Source organism: Eriocheir sinensis, chromosome 30 (assembly GCF_024679095.1).
Source record: "Eriocheir sinensis breed Jianghai 21 chromosome 30, ASM2467909v1, whole genome shotgun sequence".
NCBI lineage: Eukaryota > Metazoa > Arthropoda > Malacostraca > Decapoda > Varunidae > Eriocheir > Eriocheir sinensis.
This window is the reverse complement of record NC_066538.1, coordinates 5576022-5594925: the sequence shown is the minus strand read 5'-3', so window position 1 is coordinate 5594925 and position 18904 is coordinate 5576022. Positions and strand designations below refer to the sequence as shown.

General features: G+C 39.8%; 1 protein-coding gene across 1 annotated transcript in view; it reads right to left on the bottom strand.

The window, feature by feature from the left end:
* Positions 1–18904, bottom strand: part of LOC127005742 (neural cell adhesion molecule 2-like) — a 178878-nt gene that overhangs the window by 40858 nt on the left and 119116 nt on the right. The window contains exons 6-7 of the mRNA XM_050874854.1: positions 6480–6631; positions 4230–4374 (exon numbers count right to left, since the gene is read on the bottom strand). Of these exons, the coding sequence (XP_050730811.1) occupies positions 4230–4374; positions 6480–6631 (297 nt within the window). The remainder of the gene's footprint in view (positions 1–4229; positions 4375–6479; positions 6632–18904) is intronic.

Here is an 18904-nt window from a genome sequence, read left to right as displayed (position 1 = left end):
CATCCATTTTCCACTTTACTTTTAACCTCTTGTCGTTAATTTCTCTCATTCACTTTCTTCCTCCTCCTCCTCCACTCCACTTATCTCCAATTTAATCTTCGTCTCATCCAAATTCTTCTTTTATACCTCCTTCCCTCCACTTTTCGTCCATCCATCTCATCCACTTTAGTTTCCTTCACTTGTCATCCATTTCCTCTCCTCCTTCCTTCCTTCCTTCCTTCCACTTGTCATCCCTACCTCTCCATCTTCCTCCCTTCTACTTCTTATTTCTATCTCTCCACCCTCCTTCCTTTCTTCCTCTTTTCATCCATTCCTCTCAACCTCTTTCCTTCTTTTAACATGTCAATTCTTCCTCTCCACTGAAAATGATTCCAAACTTAAGAGCTCAACCGTGCGAGAAACGACTCAAGCGACTCAATCTCTTTACATTGGAGAAAAGACGCCTACGAGGGGATACGATTAAGTCTTCAAGTACTTGAAAAAGTTCGATTACGTCGATTACTCCAAATTCTTTGAGCTGCGAACCAACTCAAGAACTAGAAATAACGGTATACCCATTCAGTCGAGTCGATGTAACACAGACATTGGAAGGAGTTTCTTTCCAAATCGAGTCATCCGCCACTGGAACATTCTTCCCTTAGAAGTAGTAAATGCGAATACCATCAACTCCTTCAAATATCGAATCGACCGTCATTTCGTTGCGTCAGGAGTAAACTGAATAACGAGGTGCTTTCATCTGCTCCCCAGGCCCCAAGTGGCTGTCGAGCAGATTAACTCACCAAAGCGGGTAACCTCGTAATGAGCCAATAGGCTTTCTGTTGCCTGCATTTCCATGTTTCCATTTATCCTTCCTTCCTTCCATTTGTCAATTATTCCTCATCACCTTCCTTCCTTTCTGCCATTTGTCATCCCTACCTCTCCATCCACCCTCCTTCCTTCCTTACTTCCACTTGTCAGTCCCACCTTTCCATCCTCCTACTTCTCATCACTTTCAACGTTTCTTTTTTCCTTCCTCTTCTTATCCCTACCTCCTCATCTTCCATCCTTTCTTCCACACGTATATCCCTGCCTCTCCTTTCTTTCTGCTGCTCATCCCAACCTCTTCACTCTCCTTCCCTCCACTTCTCATCTCATCCACTCCACCTTCCCTCCTTCCATTTACTTATCATCCCTATCTCTTAACCCTTCCTTCATCCTTCGACTTGTGTATCTATTCATAACATAACAAACACGTACCTTCGATCTATCCTACACTTGTTTATCTACTCACGACATAGTGATATCCTCTATCTATTCTTTAACCTCGCCAAGACATCGTGATATCGACGTTCTCATCTCACTAATGTCTCCACCGTTACTGCCGACACTACTCCCGTGCTCTTCCTTCCTTCCTCTCACTCCGTCTCACTCTTATCATTACTTAACTTTGCCACGGGTTAAATTCTCAGCTGTCACCTTGAAACAGCATCCCCACTTCCCACACTTCAATCAGCTTAAGAGTTTCGTCATGTACTGTTTCTCTTTCCCTCTGTTTATGTATGAGTGGGTGGGTGGGAGGGGGTGGGGGGGTTGGTGTGTGTGTGTGTGTGTGTGTGTGTCTGTGTCTTACGTAAACAATCACACATATTGGCCGTTTTTCCTTATCTGTTTTTTTCTTTGGGCTTTCTTTCCCTGTCTGTCCTTAATAATTTGAGTAGAGGCTTATGTAGTTAGGAGGCTTGGTATTTGTTTTTTTGTCCTTTTCTCGCCTAAGTAAATATGTCCTGCTTTCCTCTGTCACTCTCTTCGGTACATTTTTAGCTTCTATCCTTCTATCTATCTCTCGCTAGTTTTTCTCATTTTTGTTCCTTATTTTTCGTACGGATATATATATTTTTAGTTTCTTTCCTATTTTTTTTGTTTTTCTTTCTTACTTTTCTTGTTTTTATCATACTTTTATCTTTCTGATTTTACTTTCTTATTTTTCTCTCTTCTTTCCTATTTATCTTTCTCTTTCAGCTCACTCTTGGCATCTGTCCTTCTCTCTATCCCTCACTTATACAAACACACTTATATAAACACAAATCCCGCTGCCCTGTCATGCTTTTATTTCCCTGTCGTTACATGTTTTAATTCACACACACACACACACACACACACACACACACACACACACACACACACACACACACACACACACCTTTTAGCCTTCTTTTCTCACCTCCTCCACACACTCATCCCAGGAAGGACCTCAGCGTGTTACCTGCTTCATTTCCGCTCCGCCCAGACGTATAATCTATTTGTTGTCTTCCCGGCTCGCTTTCTTTCTTTTACTTCTTTACTCTCTCTCTCTCTCTCTCTCTCTCTCTCTCTCTCTCTCTCTCTCTCTCTCTCTCTCTCTCTCTCTCTCTCTCTCTCTCTCTCTCTCTCTCTCTCTCTCTCTCTACTTTTTTCTTTATTATGTTTGTGGCTCTGTTGTTTTTCACCTCTTCGGTAGTTGTTGTTGTTATTGTTGTTGTTGTTGTTGTTGTTGTTGTTGTTGTTGTTGTTGTTGTTGTTGTTGTTAATGATTATACACTTGAGGTTTTGTAAGGCCAGTAATTTCAAAGCAATAAATTTTCCCGTGAACTTCATTTAAAAACAACGAATCTGTGACTAATTTCTTTTATGATCCTATGATTATCTAGATTATTTTTTGTAATAATGTAAAAGTGTGTGTGTGTGTATGTGTGTGTGTGTGTGTGTGTGTGTGTGTGTGTGTGTGTGTGTGTGTGTGTGTGTGTATGTGTGTGTGTGTGTGTGTGTTTCTAAGAACACCTCCACCCTCATACACACCCACACTTGATCCACCTCCACGTCCACCACCACTACCACCACCTCCACCATCATAACGAGCACTTACCACCTCCACTTCCCCCACCTCCTCCACCACACACACACACACACACACACACACACACTTAACCACCATCACCTCCACCACCACTCCCTCCTTCCCCGCCACCTCCACCGTCAACATTCACGCTTTCACAACTTAACTTTCAACTCAACGCAAACTTTTGAGCGCCACCTCGAGTACCTCCATGGGCGTCCTGCAGCACACGCACCTCGACGCACCTCAGGTTATATTATTTTCTTTTGACTTTGAGATTCTTTTTACTCGGAACTCATAGTCGCTGCCCACTCACTCCTGCTGCCTGTTGCCTTTTCTCTCTCTCTCTCTCTCTCTCTCTCTCTCTCTCTCTCTCTCTCTCTCTCTCTCTCTCTCTCTCTCTCTCTCTCTCTCTCTCTCTCTCTCTCTCTTAGTTTTCTTTTATCTACCTCCAATATTTCTCCATTTCCGTCTCTTTATATTTCTCTTCTGTTGTCTTCCTTTTCCTTCTTTCCTTCCGTCTCTTTTTTTTCTCCGTTTCATTTCTATCATATATCCCTCTTATAGTTATCTTTTTGTATGTCTATCTGTATTTCTTTTCATTTATCCTGTTTTTTTTTTTCTCCCTTTCAGAACTTATTTTCCATACCTAACTTATGTCTATTTTTTCAATATGTTCGATCCTACAATTTGGTATCCTCCTGTTCTTAAGTAAACCTGACTATCGATTTATCCATCAGTCTATCTATCTATCTGTCTGTCTATCCCTTTCTATCTATATATCCAACACATCGCTCTTTTCATCCTCTCCTCCCCTCCTTCCTGCATCCCTTCATCTCACTTTATTTTATCAGCTTTGTACTCTCTCTCTCTCTCTCTCTCTCTCTCTCTCTCTCTCTCTCTCTCTCTCTCTCTCTCTCTCTCTCTCTCTCTCTCTCTCTCTCTCTCTCTCCCTCACCACTTCACTTAACTTTTCCTCTCTTTCTCCACTTCCTCCTCCTCCACTTCCTCCTCCTCCACTTCCTCCTCATCCTCTTCGTTCGTTCTCGTCGTCCTTGTCTTCTTCTTTTCCGTTCAATCATCCTTTGACTGGTCAGCCTATGAAACCCACCCACACACACACACACACACAGACACACACACACACACACACACACACACACACACACACACAACATCTCCCCCCCACCCCTTTCCCCCTCCTCCTCCCCCACACATAACCCCCCACACCCTTCCCCCCTTCCTCACCCACTCCTTACCACTCCCCCCCATCCCTCTCTCACACAGCCTCATAACACGCAACCCTTATCCCCCTATACCCTCCCCCCCTCCCCCTCCCTCCTCCATCCCCAACCCCCCATCACTCAAGGACACTCACAATGGACGTTCAGCTTCACGATGTCCTCCCCCACCGACGCGGGCAGGTCACGGTTATCGGCCCTGCAGGATAACACGGCGCCATGGTTCTCGCGGGTCGGGGTGAGGCGAAGGCTGGACCGGCTCACGTTGCCTTCCATGAGTACCTGGGGAAAGAGTGGACAGGTGTGAGAGAGGGCGGTGAGGTGAGTCAGGGGGGGGATGGAAGAGAGGGAAAGGCTGTGTATATGGATGGAGGTTGAAGATAAGAGGGAAAGTGTGTAAATGAAAGTAGGAAGAGAATGGGATAAAGAAAGTATTATGAGGGTGTAAGTTGTGGAAAGAGAAAGAGAGAGAGAAAGAGGAAAAGGTGTATATGTTGATGGAGGTTGAAGATAAGAGGGAAAGTGTGTGTAGATGAGTGTGAATGAAGAGAAAGGGATAAAGAAGGTATGATGAGGGTGTGAGTTGTGAAGAGAGAGGTTGTGGATGTGGAAGAAGGTTGAAAGAAAGGAGTGTGTCAAGGAAGTGAATGGGAGTAAAGAAGGAAAATAAAGAAGATGGCAAGCGTGTGGAAGAGCATGAGTTGATATGAGGAAGAGGGGTGAAGGTAAAGATAAAGGAAGAAGATAGTTATTGTCGAAGAAGGTTGAAGAAAGGAGTGAAAGTGTGAATGTTTAGTCAGAGAGAGTAAAGAATGAGGAAAAGACAGGAGTGAATGTTAGAGGTCAGCTGTGAAGGTAAATAATAGAAAAGGATATGATTGCGAAAGAAGGTTGAATGAAGCAGTACAACATGTGTTTAGGAGGAGAATATAAGGGAGTACAGAAGGTCAATAAGGAAAAGGGGGGATAGTAACTGATTGGGAAGGTGTGAAGGGGACGGTGAGTCAGGTATGAAGGTAAAGAGACAGGAAAAGGTTGTGATTGTTTAAGAAGAGAATGGAAGATAATAAAGTGTCTGAATGGAGGAGAGGAGGGAAGGAGAAGGGATGCGGAGAGAAGGGAGGAAGAGGAGAAAAGAGAGGAAAGGAGAAGAGGAGGGAAGGGGGGAAAGGAGAAAAGGAAAGAAGGGGAAAAGAGGAAAGAGGAGATAGTTACTGTGTAGAAGGGTATGAGTTTATATAGGTGAGAGGTGTGAGGATAAAGAAAGAAAGAGGTTATGGATGTAGAAGGGGACTGAACAAAGGGATAACAGTGCGTGTGGGGAAAGAGAATTGAAGGAGACAAAATAAACTGTGCGAAGGAAACGAATGAGAGAGAGTAGAATGTGTAAGAGGAAAATGGGGATAAAAAGGAAGAAAACAAGGTAGATGGTGAATATACGAGGAGGGAGGAAAAAAAGGAGAAGAGGAGGAGGAGGAGGAGGAGGGGAGGTGATAAAGGAGATGAGTAATGGTTTGTAGAAGTTTGTGATCAGAGGAGAGGAGGTGGAAGAGGAGGAGGAGGAGGGATAACCTGTGTAATTCTATAAGGAAGGAGGGAAGGAAGGGAGGAGGGAGGGAGGGAGAGGGGAGGCAAGATAGATGAGTATAGCTAATAGAATGAAGGAGGAATAGAAGGGAGGGATGATGGAAGGGAGGAAGGGAGGGGGGGATTAAGGAAGGTAGGCAGGCAGTGGAGGAAATAGGAAGGAAGGAGAGAGAGAACTTCGGGTAATGGAGGAGAGGAGGAAGGAAGGGAGGCAGGAGGTAATGGAATGAGGGAGGGAACGAGAGAGTAATGGAATGAGGGAGAGAAATAGTTTGGAGGAAAGGGAGGGAGGGAGGTAGGGAAAAAATGTCTGGAGGAATGTTAGCGAGGAGATTAAGGAAAATAAGGTGATGCAAGGGTTAATTAATGAGAGAGAGAGAGAGAGAGAGAGAGAGAGAGAGAGAGAGAGAGAGAGAGAGAGACCATACTATACTGATTCTTTAACAACAACAACAACTAACTTAACATACAAACTCTCTCTCTCTCTCTCTCTCTCTCTCTCTCTCTCTCTCTCTCTCTCTCTCTCTCTCTCTCTCTCTCTCTCTCTCTCTTCTCCCACCTTTCTCCTTCCCTATTTCTCTCCCTTCCTCCCTTCTTTTCGATTCTCCCTTCTTTTTTTCTCTCAAATTTTCCTTCCCGCTTCTCTCTTCTCCTTCCTTCCTTTCCTCCTCTTCTCCTTTCCTCTCTTTTTCCTCTTCTTTCCTCCTCTCCTCATCCCTTCTACTTCCCTCCTCTCCTTATCTCTCCTCATTTTCCTCCTCATCTTCTTCTCTCCTCTTCTCCTTCTCCCCTCATCTCACCTTGTTCTCCGCCGGCGTCATCAGCATACCATCCATCCACCAGGTGAGGTTTGCAGGTGGCCGCGACCCCCAGGCCTCGCAGGTGAGCGTGTACACCCCGCCCTCCGCCAGGTGTTGGGGGCTGCCGGAGATGGTCACTTCCAGGGGCGGAACTGGGGGGAGAAAGGGGAAGATAACGTGTGATGAGTAAGGCTGAAAGTGGGAGCTGTGAGGGAAAAGGGAAATGGAAAAATGGAAAGGGAAAAAAATGCGTGTGAGAAGAATTGAAAGGAAAACTTGTAAGGGGAAAGGGAAGATAGAAAAGAGGGAGAAGAAAAGTGAGAAGGGGAAGGAGTACAGTGAAAGAAATGGGAAGAAAGAAAATTAATTGTAAAATGAATTGAAAGGAAAAAAAACTATAAGGGGATAGGGAAAACTGCAAAAGGAAAGGAAAGAATAAAAAGGAGTGCTGAGTAGGGTTGAAGGGATGAAACGGTTTAAAAGGGAAATGGATAAATAGATAGATGAGTAGATAGATTGATAGATATATGGATAGATTAGATTTACAGGTGAACAGATAATAATAGATACAAAATTTGGCAGTTAGATAAATTGATAAATAGATGGATAGATAGGTAGATAGGAAGGAAATTAGATAGGAAATATAGAGATAACAGAGAGATAGAAAGATTACACATAAATCTTGCTCTAAAAGGAAGTTAGAAAAAGTCTTACAGGTAAACAAACAAACAAACAGACTGACCGACAGATCACAAGACACGCCACAGACAGGTTGACAGATAGAGATAAATAGACAGACAGCCGGACAGACAGACAGACAGGCTCGAAGACAGGTAGACAAAGAGAAGGAATGACAGGACAGGTAACAATGGAGGGATGAGAGAGAAAAAAAGCTACAATCAGAACTACACTGAAAAAAATATACCTTTACCTGCCCACTAATTACTTCCTCTTCCTCTTTTTTTTTTTTTACACGAAATGAAGCAGGTCAAGGGCAAAACAAAAAAGGTGTAGAAAAAACCTCGCTAATCGCTGATCCTACAGAAGATTAAAGTAAAGAGTGACTTGTCTCTACTTTATTCCTATCTTTATTAATCTATTTTATCTTTATTTTTTTTATCTTCTAGACAAATACAGACTCAACAAAGTCATAGGCAAGAATTGGCTCACCAATAGAGTGGTAGATGAATGGAACAGGTTTGGGAGCCATGTTGTGGGTGCCAGTACCATAGATACATTCAAGAAGAGGTTGGATAAAGCCATGGATGGTGAGGTAAGGTGGGGTTGAGTGTACAGGAGCTGCCTTGTATAAGCCAACCGGCCTCTTGCAGACTCCTTACGTTCTTATGTTCTTATCTATATTTTTTACTCTCGTATCTGTAACCTTTAAGTTTTATCTATCTATCTATCTATCAGTAATTACATACCTTTTATCTACCCAACTTGCTGTCTTCCTCTATAATTATTTTTCTACTTCTAAATCTATTAAAATATCTATTGATTTATTTACCAATCTATAAAATTGTATCCGCTTAAATATCTATCTAACTACCTATCGATTTATCAGTCCATTCATTTATCTTGCTCCTCCTCCTCCTCCTCCTCCTCCTCCCATTATAGTTGCTGTAGTCCAGTTCATTTTATTCATTCCTTGTTTGCATCAGTTTGCCTCAAAGAAAACGGGGAATAGTGCGATAGAAAACGAGAAGCGGTTTTGGGTTATTGCAAGGGGATGCTCTGTTACCCACACCACAGATCCGGGAATTAAAACTGCAGCTCATATGTGTGTGTGTGTGTGTGTGTGTGTGTGTGTGTGTGTGTGTGTGTGTGTGTGTGTGTGTGTGTGTGTGTGTGTGTTAAAGGCTCAGTGACTGCTTTGATTGAATTCACTTTGTTATTAACTTTTTTTTTTACATTTCTAGTTTTGAAATTTTACGGGATTCGCTTTTTTATATATTTTTTTCATGTGAGTATTTGTGTGTTTGTTGCTGTGGTTTATGTGTGCGTGTGTGTGTGTGTGTGTGTGTGTGTGTGTGTGTGTGTGTGTGTGTGTGTGTGTGTGTGTGTGTGTGTGTGTGTGTGTGTGTGTGTTTGAAAAGTCTTGAAATATGACACTCTACTTACCTTGTTTTATTCTCGTTTTTTTGTTTGTGTTTCTGTTTCCTTGTTTATTTGTTTTATTTGTTTGTTTGTGCGTGCGTGTGTGTGAAAGGCATTGCCCTGACCTTGTTTAATTTTGTTTGTGGTTGTGTTTTCTCTTCTGTTTTCCACTGCATTGTTATCTCTCTCTCTCTCTCTCTCTCTCTCTCTCTCTCTCTCTCTCTCTCTCTCTCTCTCTCTCTCTCTCTCTCTCTCTCTCTCTCTCTCTCTCTCTCTCTCTCTCTCTCTCTCTCTCTCTCTCTCTCTCTCTCTCTCTCTCTCTCTCTCTCTCTCTCTCTCTCTCTCTCTCTCTCTCTCTCTCTCTCACCTCGTTTTTTCCTTTCGTTCTTCTTTTCTTTTAGTTATTCATTCCTTTATCACTTTTTTTGTTCTATTCTGCATTACTTTCTGTTTATCTTCATCATTATTTCTTTTTTTCCTCTCTCTCTATCATATTAATCTATCTATCTATCTATCTATCTATCTATCTATCTCTCCCCTCAACAGGCACTAGTTTGTCTGATGTTATATTTGCTCTATTTTTTAGTTCCAGGGCATAACGGAGCCTTGTTTTGGTACGTAAAGTTTATATAGCTTGCATCTACATACACCCCAGCCCGACTGTGTGATTCTCTCTCTCTCTCTCTCTCTCTCTCTCTCTCTCTCTCTCTCTCTCTCTCTCTCTCTCTCTCTCTCTCTCTCTCTCTCTCTCTCTCTCTCTCTCTCTCTCTCTCTCTCTCTCTCTCTCTCTCTCTCTCTCTCTGATACGCTTCCTTCACCATTTGTCCTCCTCTCTCTCTCTTCCTCATCCTTCTACAGCTCTTCTTCTCTCCTTCCACCTCCCTTTCATCTGCTTTTTTTTCTCCATTCTTCTTCCATTTCGTCTTCCACCTCCTCCTCCTCCCCAACTTTATCTTCTACACTTTTACCCTCTTCTCTTCCTCCTCTTACATCTCCTTCCCTTCTCTTCTTCCTCTTCGCTACACCTAACTCTCTTCATCATCCTTCTTCTTCCTCCTCCTCTTCACTCCCTCATCTCTTCTCCCCTACACCCCATCATCTCCTACATTCTTTCCACCTCTCCTCTTCTTCAACCTTCCTAAATCCATCTACCTTCTCTACCCTACTTCCTTCTCCTCCTCCTTCACTCCCTCATCTTCCCTCTTCTACAACCCTCCTCTACTTATATGCCTGCGTACCCTACCTCTTCACCTTCTTCTTCCGTCCCCCTTCCCCTCCTCTTTCTCCCTCTTCCTCCCCCTCCCCTCTCCTCCCCCCTTTACTGTCCCCCTCCCCTCTCCTCCCCCCTGTAATGTCCCCCTCCATCCCATTTTCACTCCCTTTGTCTCACTTTTTGTAATCCCTCCATTTAGTTCCGCTTTTTGCCTTCATCCCTTTGTTGAGCTGCGGCATTTGTGTGTGTGTGTGTGTGTGTGTGTGTGTGTGTGTGTTTGTGTGTTTTGAATGTGTCTTTCTTTATGTATTTATTTTGTGCGGCTGTGTTACTGTCGTTGGTGCTCCTGATGTTAATGTTGATGATGATGAGGATGTAAGATGTTTGTTATTGTTTTGTTGTTTTTGTTGTTGTTGTTCTTATTGTCATTGTTATTGCTGCTGGTGGTACTGTTTTTACTACTACTACTACTACTACTACTACTACTACTACTACTACCACTACTACTACCACTACTACTACTACTACTACTATCTTCATCATACCTAAACAACCTTCCTTCTACGGTTACGCAATAGAGAGAAGATCGTTTCCATCGCCTACAAGTGAACGGCTTCTCTCCTCTACTTCAAAACAGGTCAAATTTCCTCCTCCCCGGATACGCGAGTCACCCGAGATGTTTTGTTCCGTGGAGGCATAACTTTTTTTTTCTCCTTCCTCCTCTTTATTGTTTTGGTGGATATTCTACCTTCACGGAGACTCTTCACGCGTACTTGTTTTTTTATTTCTTGTTTTTTTGTCTTGTATTTTTTTTTTTATATTGATGAGGGATATTTTTTTTACTTTGTCTTTTTTTTCTTTCTTTTTTTTCTTTTTTTTAGGCTTCAGAGGGAAATACAACTTTTTTCTTGTTTTTCTCTTTTTGTTTACTCTTTTATTTTTGTTATTGTTCTTCTTGTTCTTGCCCTTTTTCTTAATTTCTCCTTGTTTTGTTCAGATCTTCCTTTTATTTGTTCTTGTTCTCTTTGTTCTTCTCTTTTGCTTCATTTTTCCTTGTTTTGTTCTTGATTTTCCTTCTATTTTTGTTCTTGTTTTTCTTGTTCTTGCTCTTTTTCTTCATCTCTCCTTGTTTTTGTTCTCGATCTTCCTTTTGTTTTTGTTATTGTTCTTTTTATTCTCTTTTTCTTCATTTTTCCTTGTTTTTATTCTTGATCTTCCTTTTATTATTGTTGTTGTTTTCACTGTTTTTCCTCTTTTTCTTCATTTCTCCTTTTTTTGTTCTTGATCTTCCTTTTATTTTTGTTCTTGTTTTCTTTGTTCTTATTTTTTTCTTCATTTCTTCTTGTTTTTGTTCTTGATCTTCCTTTTATTTTTGCTCTTGTTCTTCGTGTTCTTCTCTTTTTCTGCATATCTCATTGTTTTTGTTCATGATCATCCTTTTATTTTTTGTTCTTGTTCTCTTTGTTCTTGCTTTTTTCTTCATTTTTCCTTGTTTTCGTTCGCGATCTGCCTTTCGTTTTTGTTCTTGTTCTTCTTTGTTCTTCTCTTTTTCTTCATTTCTCCTTCATTTAATTCTCGATCTTCCTTTTATCATTGTTCTTGTTCTTCCCATTCTTGCCCTTTTCCTCATTTTTGTTCTTGTTCTTTTTATTCATCTTTTTCCTCATTTCTTCTTGTTTTTGTTCTTGTTCTTCCTTTTATTTTTGTTCTTGTTCTTCCCATTCTTGCTCTTTTTCTTCATTTCTCCTTGTTTTTGTTCTTGTTCTTCCTTTTATTTTTGTTCTTGCTCTTCCTATTCTTGCTCTTTTTCCTCATTTCTCCTTGTTTTTGTTCTCGATATTCCTTTTATTATTGTTTTTGTTCTTCTTGGTCTTAGTCTTCTTCTTCATTTTTCCTTTTTTTTTGTTTTTCATGTTCTTTCTCGTTTTTACTGTACCTACTTTTCTTATCTCACTCGCGTTTCTCCCATCTTTATCTTATTTTACTATATTCATTCTTTTACGGTAGAAGGGATATGCTTGTTGTCTTTCTTTTATTCATAACGGGAGCATTTCGCTCGCTCGCTTCTCACATTATGATATTCCTTCTATATTTATGTGTCTCGGGCAAGAGGGGACCAACGTTGCCAGATTGTCGTACTCCGTCTCCTATGTTTGCCGATTTCCAACCCCCAAAACTGCCTCCTCGACCCTAATAACTGCCTTCATATATAGTTATCGTTAAAATGGTTAATTATTGTATTTTTTTTTGGCAATAGTTTTGGCTCAGAAACCGGTAAATACGAGGCTCTGAGTACGATAATCTGGCAACGGTGGAGGGAACACAGCAAGACGAACAAAGGAACAAAAGACAGCAACAAAAATACGACAGAAGGGAAAAAATATATATACCTTTTATTTGTACGAAGAAAACGGGGAATATTACTTTTATATATATTTGTTCAAGGTTAGAAGGGATGCTAAGACACGTAAAAACCACAAAAAAAACAAGAGAAAGAAAATAGAGAAGGAAATAAGTATGAACCTCCTGCTCCTACGAAGAAAACGGAGAATATTACTTTTATATATATTTGTTGAGGGTCAGAGGGGGCACTAAGGCAAATAAAAAACACACAAAAAGAACAACAAGAGAAAGAAAACGAGAGGAGGAAATAAGTATGAACCTGCTGCTCCTACGAAGAAAACTGAAGGTATTAGTTTTATATATATATTTGTTGAGGGTTAGAGGGGACACTAAGAGATATAAAAAAACACAAGAAGAACAACAAGAGCAAGAAAACGAGAGGAGGAAATTAGTATGAACCTCCTGCTGCCCCGACGAAAACGGGATATTAGTTTAATATTTATTTGTTGATCGTTGGAGGGGATACTAAGGCAAATAAAACACACTAAAAATAAAAAGAGAAAGAAAACGATATGAGGAAATTAGTATGAACCTGCTGCTCGTACGGGATATTAGTTTTATATTTATTTGTTGAGGGTTGTAGGGGACACTGAAACAAAAGAACACACACAACAACAACAACAACAAAATAAAACGAGAACTTGCTGCTCCGAAAATGAAAGAGAAAAAAGAAGACGTAACATTTTCACTTCACTTATTTTATTTATGGTTAGATTGGAAAGAATAAGACTGAACAAAACACAAAAATAAAAAAAACTGAAGTGCCCGCAAAACACGTTCCTCCCACACAAAGACGTCTCGAGGCAAAGGTTTTAATTTCCGTTGACTCTGGACGCGCCGTGTATGTGTTTACCTTCAAGACTTTCGTTTTTACCTGCCGAAAGTAAAAAGTGCGTCCTCAGGTAGCGGCGGTTCTTCGACAGGTGTTTATTGATTAGAAAAAAGAACAGTTTTTTTTTTTTTTACTCTCAAGGTGATGGGAGACGAAAATAATACGTTTTTTTTTGGGGGGGGGACGTTTCCACATTTTCCTATATATCGTCATCTTAGTAAACAAAGCGCCTAAGTCATTATTTTCTACTTTTAAGGAAATCAGAAAAGAACCGTCATTACCTCATTTGTTTTAAGATTTAGGCAGAAATTAAAAGGCCAATTCTGGAACACTCAAACCCTGAATGACGAAGGCAACTATACAAAAACGGGCGTCACATGTTGAAAAAATTGATGTAAACAAAAACCTGGAAATCGCTGAAAAATGACTTAGGCGATTATTTATGAGGGTGACGATATGGTAATACTTTTCTGTCTTCCATCCTATCCTGTGTAGACTTAGAGACAATAGATGCTCGTTTTTTTTTTAATTAGAAAGGAGACGGCTCATGGACAAAGAAATATGTGTTCCACCAAAACGAAAAGTAAAAGGGTGTTCAAATATATAATTCAGATTGGGTTGGAGAAATGTTTTGATGCCCTCCGCTTGAAGACCTTTAATTCGTAGGCATTTATAACATTATCCTCCTGCGTTTTTTTTTTTTTACAGCTAAAGAAACAGCTTAAGGGCAACAACAACAACAAAAAAAAAAACGTAAAAAAAAAGCCCGCTAATCACTGTTCCTACATAGACAAAAGTTATGAGCGGCCAAAAGAGAGGTCAGTTTCGGAAAGAGAGGAGTCATGATACATTCCTCTTGTACCGATGGCCTTGTAATTTTGGTGATAGCTATTTGTGATGACTTTTCGTTATTCTACATTCGATATTTCTCGTTTTTTTTTCGGGGGGAACAAAAATGAAAGGAAGATCAAAAACAAAAACAAGGAGAAATTAAGAAAAAGAGCAAGAACAAGAAGAACAAGAACAAAAGTAACAGGAAGATCAGGAACAAAAACAAGAAGAAATTAAGAAAAAGAGCAAGAACAAGAAGAACAAGAACAAAAGTAACAGGAAGATCAGGAACAAAAACAAGAAGAAATTAAGAAAAAGAGCAAGAACAAGAAGAACAAGAACAAAAGTAACAGGAAGATCAGGAACAAAAACAAGGAGAAATGAAGAAAAAGAGCAAGAACAAGATGAACAAGAAAAAAATAAAAGGAAGTTACACATCTCAAACTTTTTTTCAGTCTCCCTCTCACAGTTTGATCTCCCTCCTTCCACCTGGTTGAGTTATTTGTTCCCTCTCCATCGTGTTAAATGTGATATGGTGCTTCCTTTTATTTCCAGCCTTACCTTTATTTTCTTCTTTACTTCACTTTCCTCTACTTCCTTATTTCCTTCCTCCGGTTTGCACTTTTATTTCTTTTCCATCGCTCCCTATACGAATTGTTACTCCCTCATTATTTTCCATTCTCTCTTTTACTATGTCTTCTTAATCTTCTCCAACTTACTATTTATATTCGATTTTCAATTTTCACTTTTACTATAATTACTTTTTTTTTTTACAACAAAGGAGACGGCTCACGGGCAACAAAAAGAGTGGAGAAAAAAAGCCTGCTACTCACCGCTCCCACAACAGACAAAAGTAGAGTGGCCAAAAGAGAGGTCAATTTCGGGTGGAGAGGTGACTTGATACACTACTTCTCTACTTTATAGCCTCTTCCATTTGATCTGATTTGGACGCCATTATTGGCCCAGTGTTTTCGTCGCGCTTTTCAAACACTAGCACACGCTCTCGCTGCGAAAACAAGGACAATAATGACGTCCAAATCTTAGGCTGTCGGGACTCTATCTATCAAGGGACTCTACAGATCACGACCCAGAAACGGGTTACGCTAAATGGAAGAGGCTATTACTATCCACACTCCTTTCCCACGTTCATAGAGGTAATTGATTTTTTTTTCCTTTTTCCCACGAACTGAACAGCTAAAGTCGTATTTTTTGCTACATTTCCAGGAATTTAATAGCTTTCCTTAAATATTCCAAGCTTCCAACACCCTTTAATATTGATCCCTTCCTTACGTTCATTCTTTATCGACTGCGTTTTTCATATTTCTTTCAGAGTCTTTATACTTATCGTTAGTCTTTCCTTTATTACTTATCCCACTTTTTCTATGTCTTTATCGTTTGCCTTTTTATATATTCCTTCCTGAGTCTCTTTACTTATCGTTAGTCTTTCCTTTATTAAAAATCGCACCTTTTTCTGTCTTTATCGTTTGGCTTATTGTATATTCCTTCCTGAGTCTTTTTATCTATCGTTACTCTTTCCTCTTTCCTTTATTATCTATCTCCACTTTTTCCTATTTCTTCATCGCCTGACATTTTTATATTCCTCTCAGCGTCTCACTTTCTATCGCCACTTTCCTCTTTCTCTGACGTCAACATATTCAAGAGGAAAGTTTTGAGTCGCCTCTTCTCGCCTTCACAGCCTTTGATGCCGAAATCTTCCTTTTCCTCATGACTTTAACGCTTTTCCTGCAAATTCCTGTAACCTGCCGCCTCTTTCCTCTTGCTGTGACATCGATATCTTCAAGAAGGAGGATCGATTCACCTCCTCCTTCCTTTTGATATTACTACAGTTCTTTTTACTTATATCTTTAACGCTCTCCTTGCAAACTCATATAGCCTGACACCCGTTTCTTCTTCCTATGACAACGATATTTTCAAGAAGGAAGTATCGATCTGCCTCTAGTCGTATTCCTCGCCTCTGGTATAATGAGTCTTTCCTTTACTTTTTTTTTACAACAAAGGGGACAGCTCTAGGGCACAAAAAAAGGAAACAATAATAAAAAAGCCCGCTACTCGCTGCTCCTAAAAAGAATCCAAAGAGGTGCCCGAAAGAGGGGTCAATTTCAACGTGTTTATTTTTTTTGCAGATTTCTATAACATGGCACAAATATCTTTTCTTGTGACTTTGATATCACCGAGAAGGAAGTATTGATTCATTTCTATTCGCCTTCAGTTCCTTTGATGTGATAGCTCTTCCATTTTACTTGTGACTTTAACTCCTTGACTGCGGATTTCCTACATGAAGACATCACCAAGCTACAGGAATGGAGCAATAAGTGGCTGCTACAATTCAATGAAGAAAAATGTAAAGTCCTGGACCTTGAGAGAGGAAATCCAGCATACCAGTACCACATGAGAAACACTCCACTATCCACCACAGAGGCAGAGAAAGACATGGGACTATATTTTACCAGGCTACCAGTGAAGGAGAAATCCATGCCAATCGCAGCGGACGAGTTAATGTGTTCCTTGCAGATTCTTAACACCTAATACAACTCCCCTCTTTCTGCGACTTTGATATCACCGAGAAGGAAGTATTGATCCATTTCTTTTTCCCCTCATTACCTTTGATGTGATAACTCCTCATTTTTGCTCATATCGTGTTCCTTGCTAACTCCTTTGATCTGACATAAATCCTCCTCTTTCTGCAAAATCAATATCTTTAACCTGGTAGCAGCGACGGGCCAAATTTGTGCCATGATATAAACCCCCAAAAATAGATGATGCATGAACCGATCACTAATGCGTTGATATACATAATGAATTGGTGTGCGTGAGTGATGATTTTTTCTCACTATTCTCGCTTAGAGGGGCCTTTAAAAAACATGATCCCCGCAGGTACCAGGTTAAGAAGGAAGTATTGATGAATTTCTATCCGCCTGCTCTGCCTTTGATGTGATAGCTCCTCCATTTTGCGTATAACCTTAACGTGCTCCTTGCAAATTCCTTTAAACTGACCAACTCTTTTTTTTTTTGCGCTTTTTATATCACGAAGAAGGACGTATTGACTCATTTACAGTGTCCCTCATTCCCTTTGATGTGATAACTCTTCCATTTTACTGATAACCTTAACGTGTTCCTTGCAAATTCCTTTAAACTGAAATAACTCTCTTTTGCGCTTTTTATATCACGAAGAAGGAAGTATTGATTCATTTTTACTCTCCCTCAAATTCCTTTAAACTGAAATAACTCTCTTTTGCGCTTTTTATATCACGAAGAAGGAAGTATTGATTCATTTTTACTCTCCCTCATTCCCTTTGATGTGATAAGTCTTCATTTTTACTTATATATTTAACGTTTCCCTTGTAAATTCCTTTAAACTGAAATAACTCTCTCTTGAGCGACTTTCATATCACCAAGAAGGAAGTATTGATTCATTTCCACTTTCCTTCATTGCCTTTGATATGATAAGTCTTCATTTTTACTCATATATTAAACGTGTTCCTTGCAAATTTCTTTAACTTAACACAACTCTCTTTTTTTTACGCTTTTTATATCACGAAGAAGGAAGTATTGATTCATTTTTACTCTCCCTCATTCCCTTTGATGTGATAAGTCTTCATTTTTACTTATATATTTAACGTTTCCCTCGCAAATTCCTTCAACCGGACACAACTGTCTTTTTTATGCGCTTTTTATATCACGAAGAAGGAAGTATTGATTCATTTCTACTCTCCCTCATTGCCTTTGATGTGATAACTCGTCCATTTTACTGATAACTTAAACGTGTTCCTTGCAAATTTCTTTAACTTGACACAACTTCTCGTCTTTTTAAACTTTCATCTTTATAATTCGTTTTCTGTGTAACTTTATCGTGTTTCTTGCAAATTCCTTTAACCTGAGACTTATTTTTCACCTCATTTTGCGACCTTAATATCGTGAAGAAGCAAGCATTGATTCATTTCTTCTCGCCTTTTTAATCTTTCATCTTCACAACTCTTCCTTTTCTGTGTAACTTTATCGTGTTCCTTACAAATTCCTTTAACCTGAGACTTATTTTTCACCCTCTTTCTGCGACTTCAATATCGTGAGAAGCACGCGGTGATTCACTTCTTCTCGCCTTTTTAATCTTTCATCTTTACAACTCTTCCTTTTCTGTGTAACTTTATCGTGTTCATTATAAATTCCTTTAACCTGAGACTTATTTTTCACCCTCTTTCTGTGACTTCAATATCGTGAGAAGCAAGCATTAATTCATTTTTTCTCGCCTTTTTAATCTTTCATCTTTACAACTCTTCCTTTTCTCCGTAACTTTATCGTGTTCATTATAAATTCCTTTAACCTGAGACTTATTTTTCACCCTCTTTCTGTGACTTCATTATCGTGAGAAGCACGCGGTGATTCATTTTTTCTCGACTTCCTTACCTTTCCTCCTCACAACTTTTCCTCTTCTGTGTAACTTTATCGTGTTCCTTGCAAATTCCTTTAACCTGAGACTTATTTTTCACCCTCTTTCAATATCGTGAGAAGCAAGCATTGATTCATTTTTCCTCGACTTCCTTACCTTTCCTCCTCACAACTCTTCCTTTTCTGTGTAACTTTATCGTGTTCCTTGCAAATTCCTTTAACCTGACCCACCTCTTTTATATTTCCCTTTTCTGTAACTTTCGTATCTTCAAGAAGGAAATATCGATTGGAGTCTTCTCGCTTTCAGTACCTTTGAGATGATTGCTCTTCCATCTTCGTATAACTTTGATGTGTTTCTTCCTATAACCTGACAATTCTTTTTCTTCCCATGAATTCACTATCTTCAAAAAGGAAATATGTATTCAGTTCTCGCTTTCTTTTCCATTCATCCTTACAGCTCTTCGTTTTCTGTCTCCTGAATTGGTGGTTTTTGATAACTTTGATGTTCCTCTTGCAAATTCCTATAACCTGACTCCTCTTTTTCTGCCCGTGACCTTAATATCTTAAAAAAAGGAAATATCTATTCAACTCTTCTCGCTTTCTCTGCCTTTCATATTAACAGCTCTTTCATTTGTGTCCTGG